The 25,111-nt window shown below is 37.3% G+C and overlaps 1 protein-coding gene across 17 annotated transcripts in view; it reads left to right on the top strand.

Moving 5' to 3' along the window:
- MCTP1 (multiple C2 and transmembrane domain containing 1) overlaps nucleotides 1-25,111 on the top strand; it is a 482,756-nt gene that overhangs the window by 149,796 nt on the left and 307,849 nt on the right. Inside the window, exon 1 of one of the 17 annotated variants that reach the window (XM_032476207.1) lies at nucleotides 11,167-11,373. The exons of the other annotated variants lie outside the window; for them this stretch is intronic. Within the exon in view, the coding sequence (XP_032332098.1) occupies nucleotides 11,317-11,373 (57 nt within the window). The 5' untranslated portion in view covers nucleotides 11,167-11,316. Of the gene's footprint in view, nucleotides 1-11,166; nucleotides 11,374-25,111 lie in introns of those variants that run through there. 17 annotated transcript variants of the gene reach the window in all.

The following is a 25,111-nucleotide window of genomic DNA, read 5'->3' as shown; positions in this document are numbered from 1 at the left end:
TGATATATCAATCACTTCACAAAGTTATTTCTTTTGTGTGTGGTTAAAACATTTAAGATTTACTCTTTAAGCAAATTTTAAGTACATAATATAATATTACTAGGTATATAACCATGCTGTACGTTAGATTCCCAGAACTTATTCATCCTAAATAACTGAAACTTTGTACACTGTCACCAACATGTTCCCGTTTCTCCCACCCCCACAACACCCAACTGTCAGTGGTAGGACAGGCATAGGTAGATCACTGTAGACACACTCGGAGAGAGAACAGCAAGAGGCACAGAGCAATCACTAACATACAGCGGCTAAGAAATGTGGGTGGGCTCCTGCCGCCAGTTTCTTTATTAGCATGTAGTTCTATTGCTGGGAACTGTCCTTTCCAACTTTTTTTCTTTTGGTGTCTTTGATTTTGATATCAGGGTGGTGCTGGCCTTATAGAATGAGCTTGGAAGTATTCTTTCCTCTTGAATTTTTCGCAATAGTTTGAGAAAAGTAGGTGTTTACTTTTCTTTCAGTGTTTTGTAGAAGTCACCAGTGAAGCCATTGTTTTTGTTGGGAGGTTTTTTGTTGTTGTTTTTTAATTGCTGATTCAGTTTCCTTCCTGGTAATCAATCTCTGCATATTTCCTGTCTTCCTGATTCGTTCTTGGGAGATTGTATGTTTCTAGGAACTTACCCATTTCTTCTAGGTTGTCAATTTTATTGGTGTATAATTGTTCATAGGAATCTCTTATGATCCTTCTATTTCTGTGGTGTCAGTTGTAACTTTTCTTCTTTTCCAAATTTATTTACACAGTTCCTTTCTTTTTTTTCTGAATGAATCTCACTAAAGGTTTATCAATTTTGTTTATGTTTTTGAAGAGCCAGTTCTTGGTTTCATCTTTTCTATTTTTTACTTTCTATTTATTTCTGCTCTGATGTTTATGATTTCTTTCCTTCTACTAACTTTGGGTTTTGTTATTCTTTTTCAGGTTTCTTTAGGTGCAAATTTAGATTGTTTGAGATTTTTCTTATTTCTTGAGATAGGCTTGTATCACTATAAACTTTCCACTTAGAACTGCTTTTGCTACATCCCACAGATTTTGAGCTCATTGTGTTTTCATTTTTATTTGTCTCCAGATATTTTTTGATTTCCTCTTTGATTTATTCAATGACCCATTGGTTGTTTCATAGCATATTGCTTCCACTTGTTTATGTTATTTGCAGTTTTTTTTCTTGTGGTTGATTTTTAGCCTCATACCTTGTGGTTAGAAAAGATGCTGGATATGATTTCAATCTTAAATTTATTGAGACTTGTTTCATGGTACAACATGTGATCTATCCTGGAAAATGTTCTACACGCATTTGAAAAGAGTGTTTATTCTGCTGCTTTTGCAAGAAATGTAAATGTATATCTATTAAATCCATCTTACCTAATGTATCATTTAAGGCCAGTGTTTCCTTGTTGATTTTCTGTCTGGATGATCTGTCCATTGAGATAAGTGAGGTGTTAAAGTCTCTTACTGTTACTGTGTTACTGTCAGTTTCTCCCTTTATGTGCTGTTAATACTTGCTTTATGTATTTAGCTGCTCCTATGTTGAGTGCATATATATTTACAGTTGTCCCAGAGGTCTCTCAAACTATGTTCATAAAAAAAATTTTTTTGTTCTGTTTGGCTTGGGTAATTTTCACCACTCTATTTTCCAGGTCGCTGATCTATTCCTTCATATCATCTAATATACTATTGATTCCTTCTAGTGTATGTTTTACTTAAGTTATTATATTCTTCAGCTCTGTTTGGATCATCTTTATGTATTCTAACTTTCTAATTTTTTGCTAAACTTCTCACTATGTTCATGTCTTCTTGTCCTGAGTTCGTTGAGAATCTTTATGATCATTGCTTGGAACTCTTTATCAAACAGATTGCTTATCTCCACTTCACTTAGTTTTTTTGTCTAAGGTTTTGTCTTGGTACTTCATTTGCAACATATTCCTCTGTCTCCATTTTGCCCATTTCTCTGTTTATTCTCTGGTTTATTTCTATGTAGTAGGTAGGACACTTATGTTTCCCCATCTTGGAGAAGTAGCCTTATGTAGGAAATGTTCTGTGGGGCCCAGCTGCACACTCCTCTCTGGTCACCAGAGCTATACGCTTTAGGGATTTCCCCCACCATGTGGGCTGTGTGGGCTCTTCTGTTGTGGCAAGGCTGACTACTGTGGGCATGGTAGTAGGCAGAGCTGGCCCCCTGGCCTGGTTGGCTGCCAAGATTGTTTCATGCAGTGGCTGCTGACCTTCTGGTGGGCAGGTTTGGGTCCCAGTGCTGCTGGTGCCGGCCCACTGGTGGGTGGGGCTGTGTCCTGAGGTGGCTGGCTGTGGAGGCCAAGGAGTTCTGGGGCTGGTGCTGCCCTGCTGGAGTAATCAGATTTTAAAACCTACTCTTTTAAGAACCTTGCAACACGGCCTCAAAAATTGCTTTAAAATTCCTAAAATTGTCTTGTGGAATGGAAAGAATGTAAGGAAGAATGGAAGTAGCTAGAGAGAATGAGAAGAGAATTAAGAAAGGGCCCCAGGAGCTGGACTAGAGTGTGGGCTGTGCTGAGAATTCTATGTGGTGTACAACTAGGGAGGCAGTACTGCTAGGGGAGTAAGCTATGTTTTAATGACCAGACTACATGAATTGTGGAAGCAAACAGGATCGAACTGTTGGAGAGAACAGAGGGCTGAAAGAAAGAAAGGATTGTAGATATTGTCCCTTTTTGTTCAGTGCCAGTTTATGAGCTGCTTCAGAAGCAGGCTCTATCTCCCAAGATATAGTTTCTAGAATCAAACAGCAGAGACCATAGGGGGAACAAAACAGATCCAGCACATAAAGAGACCTGAATTAACTTTTTAACTCAGAATTAACTTTTTGAGTTAACTTTTTAGACCCTGGCTTGAGATGATCCAAATTGGATTGTTTAAGTGGTATAGGAACCAATGAAGGCCTTTTCTCACTATCTAAATAGAAAAATTTCCTTCTGATTTACAACATGAGTCAGAAGGTGTTATTTTTACCAAATCAATTCTGAAGTATTATTTTTAATAAAAGTCAGCAATTTATGAACCTGAAAGTTTCAGTTTAATAGAAAGTTTGGTTTAAAGTAGGCGGTATCCACATCAATTTCTTTATATTCAGTGCACTTTTATTCTGATATTAAGCTTGCTCAGTTTCTAAGAGAAAATGACCTTTAAATTAAACTCTGGAATATGTGCTTCATCTTAGATTTCTCAAAAATATTCCAGTCTTTACTTCCCAGGATTTATAAATGCACAAATCAAAAGTATTCCTTTTAATTTCTTCTGCAGTAGTAGGGGAAAAAAGATGTAGAATTAAATTTGTCACCCTCCTTGGATATATCTCCTACGAATAATTGTATCTAGACCTGTAGTATTTTACAGTGGTTACCTGCTCCATATTTCTTAAATATGGAAGAATTGCAGTTTTTCTAAGTGGTCTATAATAAAGAGAAATGGTATGACATGAGAGATTTTCCCCCTTGTGTTGCTATCCATCCTTCTGAAAAAGTGTACTTAGAGTAGTACAGAAATGAACATTTAAAACTGGAATCATCATTTCTTCCAAGGGAACGTTGTGAGAGTAGCACCAGACAGAGCATGGGTTCTAGAGCCAGACTGCCTGGGTTTGAATCCTGGTTGTGCCACCTACCAGCTGTATCCTCTTAGGCAGGTTACTTCTCTTTGCCTCAGCCTCCTTGTCAGAATAATGGTATTTTAGTGTCCATTTCATAAAGTTACTATGGGGAAGAAATTAGTTAATACTGATAAAGTACTTAGAATAGTGCCAGACATATAATAAGTACATAGTGCACATTTGGTGTTAAAAAATGAAGTGAATAAAGTATACAGACAACAGAGTGTACTGCTGAAGAGTATAGATTCTAATTCCATCTCTGCTAATCGTTAGCTGTGTACATGTGATCAAGTTACTTAATTGCCGTAAGCTTCAGTTTCCTCCTTTGTAAAATCAAATAACTGCCAAAAGTAGGCCTTGCTTCACAGAGTTTCTGAGGGTTAAATTGGATTGTCCCTACCAAGCACATAGCACAATATCTGCTTTGTAGCACCAGTGATTACAAAAATATATTTTCATTTCTGTGACCATTCTGTCCGTGTTCATTGGGTTTCCTCTTTGCTTCACTTTATACTTCTAGGTCATTTTTGGACCTTCATAGAACCAGATAGGGATCCGTTGAGTGAGGCGGCCATTGGGGCAGAGTGAAGGTAGGTGAGGTTGTAAGAGATAAATTACTTAAGCTCCTGAGAGGTTTTGCAAGGTAGACTTGTGTTAGGGAGTTTGCCACTAACTGTGGTCTGGCCCAAAGCCTCGTGAGCTCAGAAACCACACTTGTCATCACTTCCAGAGCCCATCTGTCCCCCAGAGCTGGGCTTATATTAACAAAGCTCGTATGACTAATGTACAGAAGCCCAATGCCGGTGTTTCCATTTACAATGAGAAGTGAAACTCTGGGGCCTGGTGGCTCATGTTCCTACCCAGCCCGTTTTGTGCCTATGGGCAAGCCACCCATCTAACCAGGCTGTCAACTTATTAATTTATAACGGGAGACTTGGCTGCTCAGTTGCTCTTCAAGTCCCTCAAATTGACAGCAGGTTCTTCCTGAAGTCATGCAAACAGCATAACAAATTCAAATCAGAAAGCAGCTCAGTGAACATGGAATCATAGGACAGTTTGATTTTGAACTCATGGGTGTAGTGGTATTCAAGGCAGATACACAGTAAAAATGGACATGTCACCAGCCCAGAGCATCCTCTCCCAGTGTGTGAATGACCATGACCTATGCTGGTTTCTGAGACTGCTTTGTACCCATTTCTGTGTCTGGATTATGTCTATCTATTGGTGGTGTCAATATGTTCAGTCAGATTATTGTCATGCCTAAAGGTCCAAGACTGGCTATTCCATGGGCATGTCTGGCTGTCAGAACCTATAGTTTGTCTCTTATACTGTATAGAGGCTACAATTTAAAAATCAGGAGTATTCACGTAAGCAGTAAAATTGAAAAACTTGAAAAATCCAGAGATCTGGCCTTGCTGGGTGCTTCCCACATGAGGTCGGTTCTCTGGAGCTGAGTAGAGACTGTCCCCTGTAGATGAGGCTTGAATACTGCCCTTTGTTCAGTTCACCGTGGTCCCCACCAGTCCATGACATTCATCTGCATTACCTGCTGGTAACATCCTTGCCTCTAGGCATTTAGTTTGCATCATTCTGACAACTGAACTTGCCTTCATTTATCTATATACTCTGAGCTACTAAATTTTTACTTCAAATTTTAATTGTCACATGGTCGTCTTGTTTTCTCATTTCCAGATTCATTTTACTGTCATCTGTAAGTGGCAAATTTTCAAACACATTTGAGTCTGTAAGTCCTAGAGGGCTACCGTGTTAGAGGACTGAAGTGTAATGCTTATAGCGTCAAGGAGGCAGGAAGCCCTTAATCTTTCCTAAGGAAATATGTGATGTTGTTCACTACCTTTCTCTATTTCTAGCTCAAGAGTCTTTTCTTCCTCTTGGGGGAAGAATAGTAAGTAAGTACTCTCATGTTCCACATTTTTTAAATTTTTTAAAAGTCTCTAGATATTACCTACACTGAAAGAAACATAATATTAATGTTGTATTTGCAAAAATGATAAATATGGATGTTTTGTTTACAAATGTTTTTACCATGGAATTTCTCTAAAAAATAAGAGCTTATTTTTAGCTTCAATATTACAAATTATTCGTAATCAGATACAGGAAGTTTTGCCATTTGTTATGATTCCTAAGAACTGTTCGCTGTTTTTTTTTTAAACTTTGTCTCTGATAAATGGAGAAAATGTTATTATGTAATTGGATTACTGATTGTAACAATGAATTTGTTTCCCAAAGAAGCATTTTTTTCTAATGAATAATCTGCCTCTTAATTCCTATTAATCTTCTAAATAAATTGGAATTAATTTATGAGTGATCTATTTGGGAAAATAGATTTGCTTGAGAAAAGAAAAATGTCAGCTGTAGATCTTCCTATACCTCACAAGTCTTTACTGTCTCAAATTTGGCTGCTTTGTATCTTGGATGATATTTAGGGTGCAAGGTATATTCTCTTCTCTCTGCTTCCATAGCATCTTGTATATATCTCTTTACAATAACATTTACTGCATCTTTCTTAAACTACTATTAAATTAAATAATGAATTAGCACACTCTCTGTCACATAGTTATTTCTCCATTTTATCATCATCATCATTATCCACCTAGAAGTTTTTTTCCTTCAGTTAGACTCTATATTCTTGGTTATATGGACTGCTTCCTGTGTGTGCCCTCTCACACAATGGGGGGCAGGCACATAGCAGGTACTCAGTAATTGATGAACTGAACCGCTCATTGGAAATAGGAATTCTTCCCAGATTCCCTTTAGATGTGCAATCTGACATTACTGTTTGGAATGCTTCAGAATAATGACTAAGGAACACTTAGTTTTCACATTTTTGACTTGAGAAATACAGATAAGTAGCTGAAAAAAATTAAGTTTTAAATTAAAAAACAAACCATAAACTTTAAAGTAATAGCAAAATGTATTATAAACAATGATAAAAATAAACCGCATGCTGAAGGGTGATATCTAAAACTTATATAATTGACAAAGGAGTTGAACTATAATATATAAAGACCTCTCAAAACTAAGTAAAACACAACCCAATAGGAAAGAGGCCAATAATAGATAAGATGCTCAACTTCAGTAGTAATCAGGGAAAACAAAGTTAAAACACTGACATTCCTTACCAATCACAAAAAAATGGCAAAAATGTCAGCATCTAGACTATCCATACTGTGGAGATCTAGTGGGAGAATCTAGTGTAGTGAAAACTCTCACTGCTGGTTGAATTGTAAATGAGTCTAATTATGTTGAGATGCAGCTTTGCAATTTCCAGTAAAGGTGCAGCTGTGCATATTGTGACCCTACAATTCCTTCTCCATTTATCCATCTTGAAAATCTTGCACATGCACTAGAATTAAGAGGTAGTTTAATGATAGCAATGAATTAGAGGCAACCGAAATCTACCAACAGGAGAATGGATTCATGAACTGGCATGCTATACAGCAATTAAAAAGAATCAACTGTGTAGAGCTACATGAAAATCTTAAGATAATGCTAAGCAACAACAACAAAATTAAAGCATCTATATACCATAATACCATTTTTCGAAGCTTAAAACATATAAATATCTTGCTTGTGGATAAACACATATTTAATAAAAATATAAAAAGATGTATGGGAATGGTAAAAGATAATCCTTAGGAGCAAAAGGAAGGGGATGGGATAGACAGGGGTATACAGGGGCTTCAATTGTATCTGCAATGTTTTATTTCTTCTGGAAAATCTGAAACAAATTTTTATAATGTTAAGAGTTTAAGCGGAGGCAAGAATAATGGAAGGAGAAAGTCAATAGATTCTGTAGGAGGTTGAAGTTATCAGGATAAGTGGGCTTTGAGAATAAAATAGAGCAGTACTCACTGCTTGACAAACTCATCAGTATGTCTGCACTGTGTAAATTCCAATTCCGATTAACTTTACTAAACATAAGAAGGGTCTTGACTTCTGTCTCAGGCTCTGAGCATCTTTAGCTATGTGGTTTTTAAGGAGGGAATACTGTGGAAATCTAGAGGAATACAAAAGCATGAGGTGGTATGAACATATCTAAGATAATGTGAAGATTTTTGAGGACTAGAGCAAGCCAGAAAACCAACAAAAGGCTTAGATGTTATGTTAATTAGGAAAGCAATTGTGCCCAATTCAGAGACCAGAAGTTTTTCAGTGAGTTCATAATAAGCAGGTTTAGTTACTCTGACCCACGACTAACTAAATTAGTATAAAGTATATTATTATAGATATTTGGCTGTTGATTTGTTGATGGTTGAGTAAATCCAAGCTGTATTTTTATGAAGTCAATAAAAGAACATCCAGGAGGCCAAGAGAAAAAAAAAAACAAAAAACCAAAGACCTTCGTTAATCTTAGAAGGTACACTGGAGGTTCTCATGTAGCTTGCTGTCGGTTCCTGTCTCTTTCCTGTTTTTATCTCTCTCTGTCCTGTCTGTGTCTCCATCATGACATATCTTTTAGCCAGACTGAAAAATTAGACAATACATACATTTGGGCTGGTAAAGAAAGGAAAGAGTGGGGCAGAGAAGAGTACTGTCATTTTTTGTTACATTGTTTTAAAAAAATAATAGATAAGAGTAATCTACTTAGAGTGAGTTTAATGTAGCAAAATAGAGAAATATAAAATATCAAATTGTTATTTTACTTGAAAGAAGTAACCTGTTCTTTTCAGATTACCTCAGGAGTACACGTGTTCATTTTCATTTTATGAGATTTATTCAATAGTTAATACACTGAGGAAAATGGTTGGCTCTTTCTTTGTTCCCCATTACTCTCTCATTTCAAACCGCTTTCCCAGATATAACCACTTGTGCACAATTGGTGTGCAGTCATCCAAGTCCTTTTCAATGACTTTATATATTAAAATTTATGTACCCCTAACTGGGATAATGTATTTTTCTACAACGTGTTATTTCCATTTAACATCTTTCAGGAAGCTTTGCATGTCAGTGCACTAGACAGCCTATTTTTATCAGCTACATAATATTCCTTGTATAGTTAACTCATTCTTTATTTAACTGTTCCACTGTTCATGACCCATTGCAAAGTTTCCAGTTTTTCATTATTACAAAAAATTCTGCAGTGAATGTTCTAGTACATCCATCATTAAATCATAGACCAGATATGACTTAGTGAATGGCCAGATCTAGGAACTACAGTAGTGTTGTCCAGAATCTGCCTTTCTCACCTTTGACTTTGTTTTCTCTTGGTTGGCTTCATGTGCATATAGCCTCACTTCATGTGGTAGCAAATATGTTAACCAGCAGTTCCAGGCTTATATTCTACAAACTTAAAAGCCTCTCTCCCCAAATCAGCAAAAGTATAGGGGTTGGCTCTTAATAGACTAGGTTGGGTCATGTGATCATCACTGACCCCCATCACTGTCGCTCTGGATAGTTTACACTGATTGGTCAGGCCTGGGTCATATGTCCACTTCTGGGGTGATCAGTGTAATGACAGAGCCCATGGATTGAGAGGGAGGGAGGTTGGGGTGATTTGCCAGATAAAAATCAGGATTATGATAACTGGAAATAGGAGGCACCTATGCTGGTCGGGCAAATATATCATTGTCATTACCAATGTCTCATAGATAATACTTTATATTTTTGTGAGTAGAATATAAATAGATATACTAATGGTTTCCAGATTTATGTCATAAGGACCAAAGTATTTTTATAAGTATCTTTTCACATTTTTGCCAGAGTAATGAAACAAGTATATTGTTTATATATAATGTTGTATATGAAAAAAAAGCATGTTATAGATTGGAGATTATGAACATTATGAAAAAGAGACAAATTTTTCAGTTCAGGAAATTGTTAGCCAATATATTTGTTAAATATTCACAATATGATAGATCGTATCAAAGACATGATAGATACCTAGTTTTAAAACACATTTCTTAATATTCTATTATTTGCCAAACTGTTGTATAAATGCTTTATCCTATTTATTCATTTATTAAATGTTGCTTATTAAATTCTGCTATGGACTGGTCATCATGCCAGGGGCTGAGGATAAAGATTGACTCCAGCAAGATCCCTGCCCTCAGGTTTCTTACATTCTTGTTAGGGGCCACAGACTATAAGTAAACAAATTAATAAGGAAGAATATTCCTGGCTGTGATGTACTATGAAGGAAATACAAAGGATCATGAGATGGAAAGTAATTGGGGAAGGTCATTTCAGGTAAGGAGGTAAAAGAAGCCCTCTCTGAGGACAGAACTTTTGAACTTCAGCTTGAAGATGAAGAATGAATCCCAAACTCTAGATCTGTCATGCAGTGTGGTAGCCACTAACCATAGTGGGCTAGTGAGTACTGGAATATAGGTAGTGCAAATTAAACTGTGCTATAAATGTAAAATATTTATTACCTCTCCAAGACTAGTACAAAAATTATGAAATATTTAATTAACTTTATATTAATTATAGGTTGAAATTATAGTACTCAATATATTTTAGGGTAAAGATTATTAAAATTAAGTTTACATGTTTCTTTTTCCTTTTTTAATGGGAGGACTAAAATTTTTAGAACTACATTTGTAGCTCATCTTCTATTTCTGTTGAACAGTCCTGGTCTAGATACTTTCAGTCTATTTGCTATTATTGACATGTGGTTTTTCATCTTTTTGTCCTTGGTGATGGTCATCGTGGTTGAATTTATGTAGCAGATTTTTCTCCAAGGATCTAAGCCTGTAATATTTATTGACTGAGATGTCCAAGTATGATAATTCAATGTGTGATCAAGCTCAATACAGCTCAGAGTTAAGAGGTATTGGGTGGTGGAAAAAGTACAGAAAATTGCCACATTTTCCAGTGGAGTTGTGTCATTAGTCATGTTCCCTTAGAAATGTTCATGAAACAGATTAAGGAAGGCTCTGAGTTGGAGAGGTAGGCAGCGCTAGCATCACAGGGTAATGACAGCGTAGGACCGGATTTCTGTGGGAATCAGCGACAGCAAATCACAAAGATCTATTTCCATTCTCTACTTAGTGAAGAAGATTCTATTGTGCTTTGTGGAATTGCCACTTCTTTCATGTTAAAATAGTTTTATCCTACACTGTTTTTGCACTGATGGACTGTTAGTGACTTTGGTGTGCCTCTTTTTATATCTCTGTCAGAGGGATGTTGGCAAGATCACACACATTTAATAACATTACATTAATTCACTGCGGAGAGCAAGCAGAATAGTTTTTCTTTGTGCCGTGTTGTTATTTGAATTTCCGTTTGCCACGGGGAAGAAGTTGATTACTCAAAATGCACGTGTGATTTAGCAGGTGAAAATGTTCGGGTTTAGTTTGTAAACGTTTTAGGTCCCCAAATGTGATGTTTGTTATATAATCTAACAGTTTTGCGAGGGGAAACTCTATCCCTACTGGTTTGAGAGAGAGTTGAGTCATATCCTGTGAATGTGAAGCAATGGTATTTAAACATCACGGATTCCTCTTACTTTCATTCTAAGTCGCTGCAGTTGAGAGCAGCAAGTGCTCTCTGCGAAGAGGCTGCTACTAGCCCTTGGAGGTGAACAGCCTCTCTTGCCGGGATTTGGGAAAGAAAGCCAAATCTGAAGATGCAGTTCTGTCACTGGAGTGAAAGATGGTTTGTTTATTTCTAATCAACTATGCTAGATAGCTGCAAGCTGAAAAGTGCCTGCAATTTGCCAGTTATTTATAATAAGGTGAGCTTCATATTTTGGTTTACTCATGGTATTGTGGCAGCCTTTAACTAATGTAGCCATTGTAGGATGTGATCTTGCCTCAGAAAATGCCTTCTCACAGGGTATTGAAGGTGGTGTATGAGATTCTAACGCAAGAGATTTTAAATGTATGGTACAATCCACTTGTGAAATACTTAAGTTAATAGGTTGATACTGCTTTTATGATACGTTTTAATGAAAAATGTAGTGCTTGAGATGTGGAAACATTGGAGATATTTTATATTGTTTTAGTTTTTTTTCCCTTAAGGATTTTTTTTTCTTTTTGCTTCTCTATTATCTCCGTTAAAGGTGAAACGTGCATAAATTCATATGATTATGATTATGCTTGGGTTTTATTCTAAGTAATGGTAGCTTAACAGCTGTGTTCCTCTATTACAGATAAAAAGTGGTCTCAGTAATTTTTGAAAGTTGAAAAGTAGGGAGTCTTTTGCCCTTTCGTGTTTGGTTTTCCATTTAAGTGAAAGGCCATCGTATTTTTAAACTTCTGATGGATGTTTGTTTCAAAATGTGTATGAGTTTATCATAAGCCCAGTTCCTCAGTTGTTGTTGGAGAAACTCGTATATTAAGTTGTATGGAGACAGAAATCTGGGGATATAGAAATGAACAAGAGGTTTGCCTTTCCGGTTCTTGAAGCTTACTATGGAAAGGCTGGGGTGGAAGATAGGAATGCTGTCTTGATTTTTTATTGATTAAAGAAATGATGTCAAATCAGAGCCAACAGTGTGTCTGGTGTCACATAACTTTGGACACTCATATTTAAGGCCTTTGAATTCTTTTTAGGGAGAAAATGTTAATTCGGTTTTGTGACTTACAGCTGTGAATTTATGAGATACTGATGAATTGAGGAGGTTTTGTATGTTGAATGACAGTTGTCATTAATACTTTTTCTTCATTGACCCACTGTTATGCTTAGAAGTTGTTTCATTTCTATTCAAAATTATGTCCATTACAAAACTCTTAGTCTAACTGCAACATAGAGATTACTTTCCATTAGATACATCATGTTTTTGCTAAAGTTGAAGGGAAAGCATGTAGTTTTCCTCTTCTTTGAAGCAGAAATTAAAATTTATTCAACTTCCAAACATATTTGAAGGCAATATTCCGATTAGAAAACATTAAAGAAAATGACTTAGCACTCTGAGTGCCTTTGGGATCTCACATGGTGAAAAGGCACATATACCAAAAGATTAGACTATAAGATATAATAAATAGACAATTCAGATGCTTGATATGTATCAAACTGCTTTTCTGCCTGGGCAGGAAAGGAGCTATTCTGGATAGCTAAATAATCTGCTTGAGACTTTTTTCCTTATGCTGTATGTGAATTATTAAATGCCAATGAAAAGAAAGAATGTAATACATCTACATCAAGACAAAAGCATGTCTTATTATAATTGACATTATTTCAGATTCTTAATTATGGATTGTAATGGCCACCCAATCTGTTGTTATGAAAGAAAACTCAGACTGATGAAATGTTGTAAAATCAAGTTTTTATAATATGCTGTGTTTCCAATATAAACTTAATTATTTATGATATATAGCCAACTGGAAATTGCTTGATTAGATTATTGTTTCGCCTTCTCCTCTGTTTTCCCCATCCTTTGTCTGTTCTCCTGCTTCTTTGCACCTCCAGAAAGGGTGGGGGAGAGAAGGAAAGTGAGCAAACACAAATAGTATACTATTTCTGTTTCTCACCTCTCATAATGGTTTTGGTGAGGAAAGAGGTCAAAAAGAGGTTCGTTAAAATGGCAAAAATGAGTGTTTTAGATAACATTTAGATTTTAATTATTCAGAAAATTACTTGACCTCTGAGATGAAGAATAACTGGGAGTTTGTTTGGGACAAACTCACCTACCTTACAGAATTGTTGCAAAGATGAAATATCACATGTTGTAGTTTTATTAAGTGCAAGGTTTTATACAGATTTTTGAGGAGTTTTGTGTCTTCTTGAAGTGAGGGAGCTGACAAGATATCAGAGACACTCAGAATTCCATTCTGGATGCAAAATATTTCTTTTTAGTAGTGAGGGTCTCCTTTTTATAAACTACCTTACTTGTTAATTTCCAACTTACATAAAAACATTATGCAAAGGTAAGTTACACAAATAAAATATAAAACCCTTGTTTTACTAAACCTTAGTGCTATCTGAAAATTTCAAAGCTGGAGGAAATTCATCCTCATTCAAAAGATATTTATCAAGTGACAATTAACATTTTATTTTCAACTTAAGATCAACACAGTTTCCCACAGTTAGGGGCTGCATCAGCAAAAGCACATATGACTTTCTTTTTAAATATTTTTCTATTGAGTAAGGCTTTGAAGGGTGCATAGTGAGGAACTAGAGTATGAAGAAGTTACTGTATAGAATAATTGTCTACTCCTGAAAATTAAACCTTTCTGGATGGTGCTTTGGATCCCAGGGTCTCTAGTGAATCCTAATGGATGTCAAAAGCAACACACATTGGGAAAAATAAGTAGTGATAACTCCCCTACCTCCTTCTGAAAATTAGTTCTGAGGATCACACAAGACTGTTGTGAGAGAGTGTTTGTGAACTCCAGAGAGCTTATAAATACCACTGGCACAAAGTAAGATATACAGAATTGTATGTTTGGAAGGGAACTCAGATGTCATCTCATATCTTCTCATTTCACAAAAAGAAAGGAATTAAGGTCCTGAAGGATTAAGGAACTCGCCTAACTTTACCCAGCTAGTATCTGAATCAAGACCTAAACCTGATTCTTTTTGTACTCCCAGTTAGCTAGAAATTGATCAGAAAACTAGCTGTTTCTTGAATCCTACTCTTAGGGTTTGTTTGTTTGTTTTAAGAAATAGATACTATGTTCCTATATCCTTGGAGAATGTTTTACGGAAGACATATTGGCACGTCCACAGGTTTTGTGGGCTGAGAAGTCTTGTTGGATCTAGATAAATAGAGCAGGGATTTGTGGGGTGATTATCAAACTCTAACATCTGATACTTGGAGTCTCTTAGCTATTGCAACTGTAGAAGTATCCAAGCCCTTACTCTGGGGAGTTGAATCAAAATAGTAAACGTGTACAATGAATGGGGACTGATTTTGTAGCTTTTAAAACTATAGGCAGTATAGTAGATCGTTTTGATGTTTGTTGAAAGTGGTTAGAAAAAAGAGATTCCCCAAAAGCTTACCCTTAAAAAGAGATTAGGAAAATTTAAACAACAAATGAACTTCCAACCATTTCTGTTAGAATTGATTTGGCTATTTTACATTTATCGAGCATAGTTTTTTCAGAGAGATGAGATGAGAGAAAGATGACTTGTCATAATTATAAAAGTTAATGACATATTCTACTATACTAATGAGCACATTAGGTTCATAAAGAAAATTTTTCTTTAAAGCATCTTAACACTGAAATTAGAAGGCAGGTTAATTAAAGGGTTTTTTGTGTTACTGGTATTAATAAGGGTTATATCTTATTCCTAAGAATTCAAAATGCAGTCACCATTTCTTTAAAAAATGTAACTCTTGTAAAGAGTGTATAGTATCTTCATTTCCTGTGCTCCAATTCATAGCTTCAGTCAGTAAGTGGAATTTAACATCATGCTATCTTATGAACAAATCCTAGTCCTGCTTTGTAATAAAATTCATCTTTACTTTGATTCCAAGAACTATATGAATCTGCTGTATAGCTATTAGGAGATAAAGGAAAACAATGAGATAAATAGGTAAAAATCTTTAAAAACTTTGCTAAATATAAGTGCAGTGGGTTAGCGTGTGGTCTCAGGGACAGAGCTCTGGGCTGTAGGAGTGTGGTGGGAGGAAGCAGTATTTCTTGGTACTCTTGGCCTCTCCTTTGGTTTTGGCAGTGACAGGGAAGCCCATGTCTTCTTTGGATTTTGCTTCCCTATTTATAGTGTTTGAGAAAACACTTTAGGTGCTAGACGACAATCCCACATAACCTATAGGTGCTTGGTAAATACTGGTTAATGATCCTGTGAACATCCAGGTGGGTGAAGCACTTTGAACTCAGTTGCAAAGTCCATAGATGAGCCATTGTTAGAAGTGCCAAGATTTGTAATGAACATCCCCTGAGAGAAACCCAAGTAAGAAAGCTTTGGAGGTAGTTTGTTGGATTTTAATTCCATCTTAATTTAGTAGAGATACTCCAATTAGTCACTCGGTCTCTCTTGAGTCACTTCACTAGTGGGATGGATTAGTAATATTTATTCATGGCAATTTACAGCGTCCCCAAATATAACAAATCTAGTTCTAAATCCCTCACTTTGCAAGTGTTTCTCTCCAAGATGGAAGTAATAATAACGGCTAACATTTCAGTCAGGCTGTATAATAGCTTTTTATGAACTGTCTCATTGATTTCTTAAAACTACCTTATGTGATTTAGTCACTTACTATTGTTCCCTTTTTACAGATGGAAGAAACTGAAGAATAAACTAAGTGACTTACCCTCCATATCACACAGGTGGTAGTAGAATGACCAGAGTTGAAGCCAGGAAGTCAGGCTTAGAAGCCAAGATTCTTAATGACGTTCTGTGCTGCCTCCAGTTAGAATCCCTTGATCCCAGTAATATGAAATGCCTGCTAGAAAGTGCTACAGAGAGAAAAAGAAGTCTTCTAAATGTTACTACGTTTAATCATTTTGATGACTCCATCATTCTCATTTGTAGTGATACCCAGACCTTTATGAACCAGAAATAAACTGAAGTTATTTGGGAATTAATGTAAGATGAGGCTAGTAATAATGCAAAATGCATCCAGAGTGAACAGGTGTAACTGAGCGTTCTCGTAGGTAATCATAGTCTGGCAGTGGGGAAAGGTTTCCTTTTTTTGAGAGAGAGAGAAAGACAGCTTTCAATACACGTAGTCAACAGTCCCAGGAAAGCTTGTGGGAATTCTTGTGTTTGGGGGAAGATTAATGTCATGTCTCCTTTTTTTATGGACACTCCCTCAACATTTCCTAATGAGACTCGTTATTTGGGGGAAGGAGCACGTTGAATGAATGGTAGAAGGACATTAGGTTCATTATGCAACTAGATTCATTTTGATCTACCTTCTCCAGAGATTCTGCAAGTTGTGCTTGAAATTCTTGGGTGATTTTCAAACCTTGGTGTTTCCTCAGGCCTTGCTGACAAGAACTTGCTTCACGATGTTGTATACCCTCAGTGCTAGCACAGAGCCTAATACATAGTAGACCTTCAGTAAGGCTTCCTGGCAAGTTGGCTGAATGGACGGAGGGAGGGATAAAGTGGGGCATATCCACATCCACTCTGAGTCATGACTCATGTGCCTGAGACTGGATGGGGACCAGACTGTTTCTGCCATTGTGGGCCCAAGGAAATGAAGTGTGAGGTGTAAAAGAATTTACCTCAGTTCATCTCATACTTCTTCATCTGATAGTTTTCAGTGTGAAACTGAAGTACCTATAAGTCATTTCTTGCCACAAGCCTTTCCCACTATTTCATATTAGATTCTTTAATTACACATAAGAACCATAATTGGTTTACTCCTTTGATTCAAAAGTAAATATATGCAGATGTATACATATATAATTTATATATACTATACTTATGCAGAGAGAGAAATTAAATAATAAAACTAAAAGATCAAAATGAATTTGAATACCTAAATTAATGGGAATTGTCAAAGTTTGACTATTTTAAAGTTTATTGTGGAAAAAAATCAAAGTGCAGAAGAAACAATTGAGACAGAGTAACAAAAGTTTTTAAACAATCATTTTAAAATGCTTGTTTACTAGAACATATACTTCTTTCAATCTTGGGAAAGAAGTTTGTTTTTCCACAAAATTTCAGTAGAGAGCTTAACTAAGAGGTCTGGGAACCAAAATTTATTTGGCATAATCAATCAGGTATAAGGGGTGGTTTCCAAAATGAGGATGGTGACTAAGGACTTGGGTTAGGAAATGCTGCAGATTTTGAGAGAGTATTACTGTGGTTATTGTTTCAAGTTTTCCAATGGGGGAACACACAGAGAAAACTTTCCTGTGAAAACATTTGTTCAAAATTAAAATATATACAAGTTTTAGACAATGGAAGCAACTCTATTGTGAAAATTATACATTTGGCCTTGACCCAAAGCAATCATTAGAAACAAAACAAAAAAGAAAAGAAAAAAAATCCCAGTCAGCACAAAATTATTGGATGGATTTTTTTTTTTTTTACCCAGTCCTACCTGGTTATTGTTTCAAGTTTTCCAAGGAAGGAAAAACAGGAAATTTTCCTGTAAAAGTACTGATCAAACACAACTAAATAGGATAAAAGGCATGTGCAAGTGCAAGATGATGGAAACAGATCCGCTGGGAAACAGTCTCATTCTTGGGTCCCGCATGGCAGGTACTTTACACCAAATCATCCCATTGGGATGATTTTTATGTAAGAGGCACTAATATAATTTTTTCTGAAATCACCTAAGGTCTGAAAATTGTATTTGCTGCACTAACATACTTTGCTTGCTGTATCCTGGCCTCTTCCTCGTTGTGACTATTTTTTTTTTTTGTATGTTTTCTTGAAAGATTACTATTACCTTGTAGTATTTTAATTCAAGTGTTTTAAACAAAAATTAAGGAAAAGTTAACTAAAAACTAAACATTAGTTTTGTCTAAAAAATAGTCTTGTTTTATCTATTAAGTCAAATTAGTTCAAAGTACTGTACCAGCTATACAATTTCCACGATTTCTTCCTTTACCTGAGTAGCATATAATTTGTATTCACAAAATTTTGTAATTAGAAGGTACCTTAGAGATTAGCTCAATTCGCTTAATCTGCAAGTGAAAAATACTCTGGCACAGGGAAGTTAAATGACTTTTCCAAGGTTATATACACCCAGCTCCCAGCAAAGCCAAGCTGGACATGGGTTCTAACATGCAACACTGCAATCATTTTACTTTATCAATCAATGAGAACACCATTATCTGAATGTAGTATCCAAATGGTGCATTGGATTTTTACTTTGTATTAAAATTTTAATGTGTGCACAGCATAAATTCAACTTAAGTATGTCCTGATTTCTTTTGTCCACTAAACTTTTTTTTTCCTTTTTTGGGGGGGGGGTATATTTTAACTACAAATTCTCCATAGAAGCTTTTCCTAGCACCTGATCGTTTACCTTTATTCTATTCACTTGGCAATGCAGATGCATTTATAATTACAGAGATGGGTCCACATTTGACCACTCATGCACATCTAAAACTGGGAATACTTTCCACCCACTCTCACTTTCCACATCCTCAAAATAAATGCATGCATCAAATTGCCAGAAAACTCCATAAATGCAATTTATTGTGTTAGGAAACAACATACACATCAATTCAAATCATTTATGATTTGATATTCCAGATATATGGAAACAGTTACTAAACAATGCTCTATACTAATAACTGGACTTTTGTCATCAAAGTAGTAATGTGCTGAAAGTTCCCAGCCCATTGTCTCTCTTAGTGGCTCCTTCAGAAGCTGGGCAGCCGCATCCAGGCAGCAGCGCTTAAGGTGCAGGGTTCTCCACCTCTCTAGGTGGAAAGTCGCCTTAGAACACGTACCAGGTGTCAACAGCTCTGGATGATGTGATTGGCCCTCTTTCTGTTAGATAAGAACCAGCAAGGATTCTGCTTGATTTATCTTCTTATTTGCAACTGCAGTGGGAAGTGGGGAAGGAAGTTGTTTTTTTTCCAGACTATTCTTCGGAAAACTGGTTTTATGAAAATGGCATTCTATAATCAAAAAACTTTGGGAAACAAGGCATATTGTATTTCCCTTTTGAATATTTACACTGAAAACAAAAGGCAGTCACCTTAAAAGCTTGAAAGAGGAGAGAGTTGTTTAGCATTCTTTAACCCAGTATTTCACAAATAAACCCATTTTCAAAATGACCTGTTCACATCATGGAACATACTTGGAAAACACAAATTATACATTTTCTCAGTGACTGTATGTCCTGGAAGGAAGGTGGGATGGGATGTGTGAATTTGCTGTTCCCTTGGACTCTGTCCCTACAAGCCTCTCGTAACATGAGCTCAATACTAAGTGTAAGGATAATTTTGACTTTGAGATGTTTACCTCGTTCAATAATACTGTTGAATAATACCCAAGGTGCTGCTTCTCTGAACTGGTTTGATCACAAAACAACAGACACTCAGGGCAGGGAGTGATGAACCTCCAAATTGGGAGGTGGGGAAAATTTCACAGAAATTCTCCTTAAGCTGCATCCAGAAGCTTGCATTGGCATTTTCCAGGTGGATAAGAGCACAGGCATAGTGGCATGGCTCAGCATAACAGTTTGGAAAACTGGTTTTTTAAAAAAGTGTCTTTGGAGTCTAAGGTAGAAAGGGATGTGGGTCAACCCAGGTCAGCTCACCAAGTTCTTTCACTTCTGTGCTGAGAAGGTTGGCCTTCACCAAGAAGGCACTTGGGGAAACATTTTGAGCATCCGAGTAACCATTTGGGAGAACATAGGTGAATGGAGGATCTTTGTAGGAGAACTCATAGAGCAGTTGGTACTGGGAATCTAGTCAATGCTATGATCAGCCACTCCCCACTACATACTCAGTCAAATGAGAAAGCAAGGTTGGATATACATGTGGAATAGTCACAAAATGCTTAATAAATAATTACCCTCAGTCCTGAGCCAGAGGCTCCCAGCCAGGCCTCAGCAGTAGAGAGAAGTTGAACCCTGAATCTGGATGAGGAGAAAACTACTGAAGTGAGGAAGCTGAGATTCTGTTGAACAGCCAAAGAATAGCTGTGGCAAGTGCCATGATGTGGGCTGGATCCCTTCTCTGCCCAAGATGAAGAGAGAATTAAGAGGCTCCTTGGTGTGGGGCTTGGTGAACTTCCTGAGAAGGAAGATAGCTCAGCTGTACAGGATGGCTGGACAGGTGAAACAAGGTTTTGTGAGCTGTGATGTGACCCTGGGGTATTACGACGAGCTATAATGAGAAGCAGAAAAGACCAGGTGACCCAAGACTTGAGAGAGTCCCTCAGCACATTCCGTGTATACAGGTGGTGAGTGGAGTCCAGATTTGGAGCTGGAAGACTTGGGTTCAAATCCAGACCCCACTGCATACTATGTGTGACTTTGAGAATATTATTTGATATCTCTAGGCCACAGTTCCTTCTCCCAAAATGAGAATAAAAGTGTCTTCTTTGGAACTGTAGGAAGTGTAGGCCGGATGTAGAGTTTAATGTTGGCCCCCTTGTGCTGCTGATATTCCCACCTGACGGATGCACAAGCCTCCTCACGTTATCATAATTCAAGCTACGCTTGTCTAGTGGCCCATGGAGCAATCAGTTCACGTGAGACATGGAAAAATCCTACTCTGTGCAGAGTGAATTTGACAGGAAACTGATTGATGAGACTCTTGTTTACAATCCCTTGTTTATATATCCTCAGCTTCTAAATTTGTTTTGTTCCAGATTTAATATAACTAGGGTTATGAGGCTAGGACTTAAAATACTGTGTAACTGACAGAACGGTTTTTAATGCTGATTTTACTGGAATGTAAGAGCAACTAAAACTCTGTTCCTAGATGGAGTGAGGGGAATGGCGTCCTTTGCTGCTTCCAGAACCAAATATTCTTAATATCAATACGGCTGCCAACCCCCAACCACAACACAGGGAAGGAGTAGGGGGGTGGGGGGGAGAAAGACAGGGAGAAGGAGAGAGAAAGGAGAATTGTAATGAACAGTCTCATATTAGAGCCTTAGAGAAATCCAATAGTTACAAAATCTGTCTATCAGTTAAACTTGTTTACTCTAAGGGAAGACTTAATTTTCTCATGGACCTGTTAAAATGTCTCTAGCAGTTTTTATATGGTTAAATACTGGGTGAGTCCAAATAGATAAATTTTTCACAAGTACACATTTCTCCTCATCCTGTTTTCTCAGAAGTCCAGCAGAGAAGCAAAATATAAAATTCATCTTTCATACGATTATCAGATTTTAATAAAAATTTAGTCAATATTTTATTTAAGACAATCTCACCTATGTGATCAGGGATGTCATTCTGATTTTTAGACGTGTTAGTCTGTGCAGTGACCACAACCCCATCAGGTGAAGCTTTGAACACACAAGGGCCTCTGTAGCTCACGTGCAACTTACTGGTTGTTTCAGTGCATTCCTCTCCATGAATTCAAGGATGCAGAAATATTTTCTGAGAGCCTTTGTGCTAGATATGGTGGGGACACATTTAGCAGATAAAATGAGCACAATGTTTGCTAATGAGGAGCCTTAATCACTCTCACACCTATCAAATTGTAAGCTATCCTGAGTGACATTAGATAAAGTCATGATAGAGTATAATAGGAGAAGTTAATTTAGATTATGGGCTCAGGGAAGTTGACTCTGAGAAAATGACTTTGAAGCTGAAACTAGGGATGTGTAGAATTAATTTTTGCTTCCCCATGATTTGAGTTTGGGAGGACTTGAGAAAACATATGTAAGGTACCCAGGACAGTATTTGGCACCAGAGATATCCAGGAGGTTCAGGTCCGCTGTCTGCTAATCAGTGAATATCAAGCCAGACTGTACTTAATAGAGACATGGCTGTATGTACAGCTGTCAGTTCTGGACTGGGGGCATTGTAGGTAAATCCCTGGCTCTTTGTAGACCCACATGGCCTACAGCCTTTCCGGTTAGCCTTCACTGAGCATGCATGTGCACAGATCTTCTTTATTCAACATTTCCCTACAGACATTAGCACCCCACCCCTCTTTCCCCCTTCATTCCAGTCCATTTGGTTTGGCTCTGATTCAAAGCCCCCTCTCCTTGGGGATAGGTTCAGCTCTTGGAACCCCAGCCCCATAGATGGATGTTCCTTAAACCAAGACATTGCTGTGTCCCGTTGAGAGATGTCAGCCTTTTGCCCCTCTACACCCCAAACCACCTTAACCAGGTCATACCCTTCCAATGCAGCCCATAGTTCCAAAGTGAAAATCTATAGTTAGAATGAGCTTTATCTGCCCCCTAGATTTTGTGGTTCCTACTTCTGCATTCACTCCTGGGGGGATGGGACTAATGCTGCATGAGTTCATCAAGCCACAGCCCAGGCCTGCCTCTCCCCTCTCCCACAGCCAACCTTCCCTTGATGATTCACCTTGAACATGGCCAAAACCCTGCGGATAATTGGCGAGGCCCCAGAGTTGCTCCCTGGGTGTGGCAATGCAGAACACCTCCCCAGGCAGAGGAGATGGTGCTTGAATTGGGATCAGACCACAGTGGGCTTACCTGAGGAGAATGATACCATCATCTAGAGTGGGCTCGAAATGGACTGGATTTGAACTAGTTATCAGAGGATCCAAAGGTATTACGAAGGAACCAGAGTTACAGTGGATGCTGAGAGGTTTGGAGCTCCCTAAAGGTATTCCCCAATCTGTGCTGCAAGATTGGAGGCTTCCCTAACAGAGGAGAAAGGAACTAGGGGAGGCTGGAGCAGGTCTTGCAGTCAAGAGTCATCAAAAAGCTGGGCACTCTAGCAGCAGAAAGAGCAGGCATGTTTCCAGAAGCATTGCTCCAGCACCTGTTCCCTGCTCGGGCTAGAAGCACAGCTGGGATTCAGAATATCATGAGAGCAGTGCTGACTTGTGACCCTAGTGGGCCTTTCATGGATGTGGTGCTGGCATATGTGTAAGAAGAGAACTTAGATCCCAATCAGAGAGGGCTTTGATGTGGGTGTGAAAATGACAAACTCCACCACAGAGAACGGGAAGATGGTACAGCCTCTCTTTGTGGTTTCTGAGGTTTGTGGTTTTAAGGCTACTGGGACCACTTAAGAGAAGGGTTGGACTTTTGTTTTTCTGTCTGAAACACCCTCAACAGTGAGGAGTGCCAGGAAGAGCACACGTTGGGAAAGGATGCCTTCCTTGGCTGCTCCTGCAAGTGCTTCCTGTTCTCAGATACATACCTAGATACATGTGTCAGATTCTGCCCTTGCAGGTGAGGTACCTGGCTGTGTCATCAAACTGTGGCATGTTTCCATGTATTTTATTCTGTTTTTTTAAAAAGCCCATGTTTTCAGGGCTGACTTAACTAAGGGAAGGTCCTTGTGGACAGTTCCTTTATTGTTTACTGATCAACTTGGCTTCTGTCACAGAAGACCACACAAAACCAGTGAAAACCATGATCTGCAAAGTTCAAAATGCATAAAAATGCTTGTATTGTATGGACTTTTACGTGATTTTATGGCCCATTTCTGTTACATGTTTCCATTCACTGACCTACCAAAAATATGGCAGAGATCTTGCTATTGCATTAGTACTCTCCATCATACCACCCCTTTCCCTCTGAGCAATCATAGTGGGTGATCAGAAAAACAGGACACAATGGAGAGAAAGTAGGTGACTATACAAAAGACAAGTACATTTCTTGGCTGTCAAAATTAGCTATGAAAATTAAGATTGAGAACATCTGTTTTAATTATGTTTTAACAGCACAGACTGTTCTGTTGTTTCACAGTGTCTCTCGGGAGAAAAAAAAAAAAGAAAAGTTACCTGCTCGTCTTTCACAATCTTAAGTTTAACTTGCTTTTAGCTCTAAAATGTTACTACCTATGTTAAATAATGTTATGTGCAGATACTTTGTAAAATTTTTATAATTTCTTTTGCAGACTCTTTTGTACGATTGGAAAGGACAGACTAGAGTAATCATAAATTTCAGAATAGAAATGACTATTAAAGTGTGTGAGCTTGGTGTTTAATTCAGCACAGAAGCTGTATTTTGACTCAGTTGTGAAAATCATAGACATGCAAACTGACAGAAAGCTGCTGAGAGCAGCAAAGGAAATGGAAGTGAACTGAGTGGAAAAGAGATTCTGGCCCATCAGGCAGTTGAAGGCTTGAAATAGTTACCACTCACTAAATGTCGTCAGAGTACGAGACACTCGAGAAAACGAACCCCTAGAGCTGCTAGGACCTGTGTGACCACCACCTGCCATTGAGGCTGTGGACATATTAAACTGGACTCTCCTGCTTTTTGTGTTTTTCTTTTCCTCTTTAGAAATAACTGTGGTTAAATTCCTACATCTACTGTCCCGTAGCATTAAGATATTTATTTTTCTCTCCTATCAACGTTGTCCTGCTTCTCTTTGCTGTGAATTAAATCTATTTTCTCTCATTGGATATTTCTTAGGAAGAACCTACCTAGGATATTATCTCTGTTTTTGAAAAACTTACAGTCAAATGTGGCTCCATTCAGTTTCTTGTCTTGCTGAACATATTATTCATTTTAACTTGATTTGAATATAGTAATAAATTTAATAGAACAGAATAATAACGTCTTTTTCTCTATCAAAAAAGATTTTATTGAAAGCAAATTAATTTAATGATTTCTTTTTTAAATTGAGGTTCAGAAAGAGAATGTAGTTTATTCTAGCAGAATATATATTTAAAATATGTGTAATACATTTTATAGGTAAACAGTAAATATACCTGATTTTTGTATAACATTTTTATTTTTCAGAAAGTTAATTTTTATATACTATGTGTAAATACTTTTGAATTTTCTATAGAGAAAATTTATGAATAATGCTAATTTTATTTCTTCCTTTCTAAATCGTGTATTTTGTATTCATTCTCATATTCACTGCTTCAGTCAGGATTTCTGGTAAATGTTGAAGTGATGGCAGTAGGCATCCTGGCCTTTTCTCAATCTCAAAGGGAAAGAATTAATGTCTTAAGATAAATAACAATGAGATT

The sequence above is a fragment of the Camelus ferus genome, chromosome 3 (assembly GCF_009834535.1).
Source record: "Camelus ferus isolate YT-003-E chromosome 3, BCGSAC_Cfer_1.0, whole genome shotgun sequence".
Classification (NCBI taxonomy): domain Eukaryota; kingdom Metazoa; phylum Chordata; class Mammalia; order Artiodactyla; family Camelidae; genus Camelus; species Camelus ferus.
This window is presented reverse-complemented; position numbering and strand designations above follow the sequence as displayed.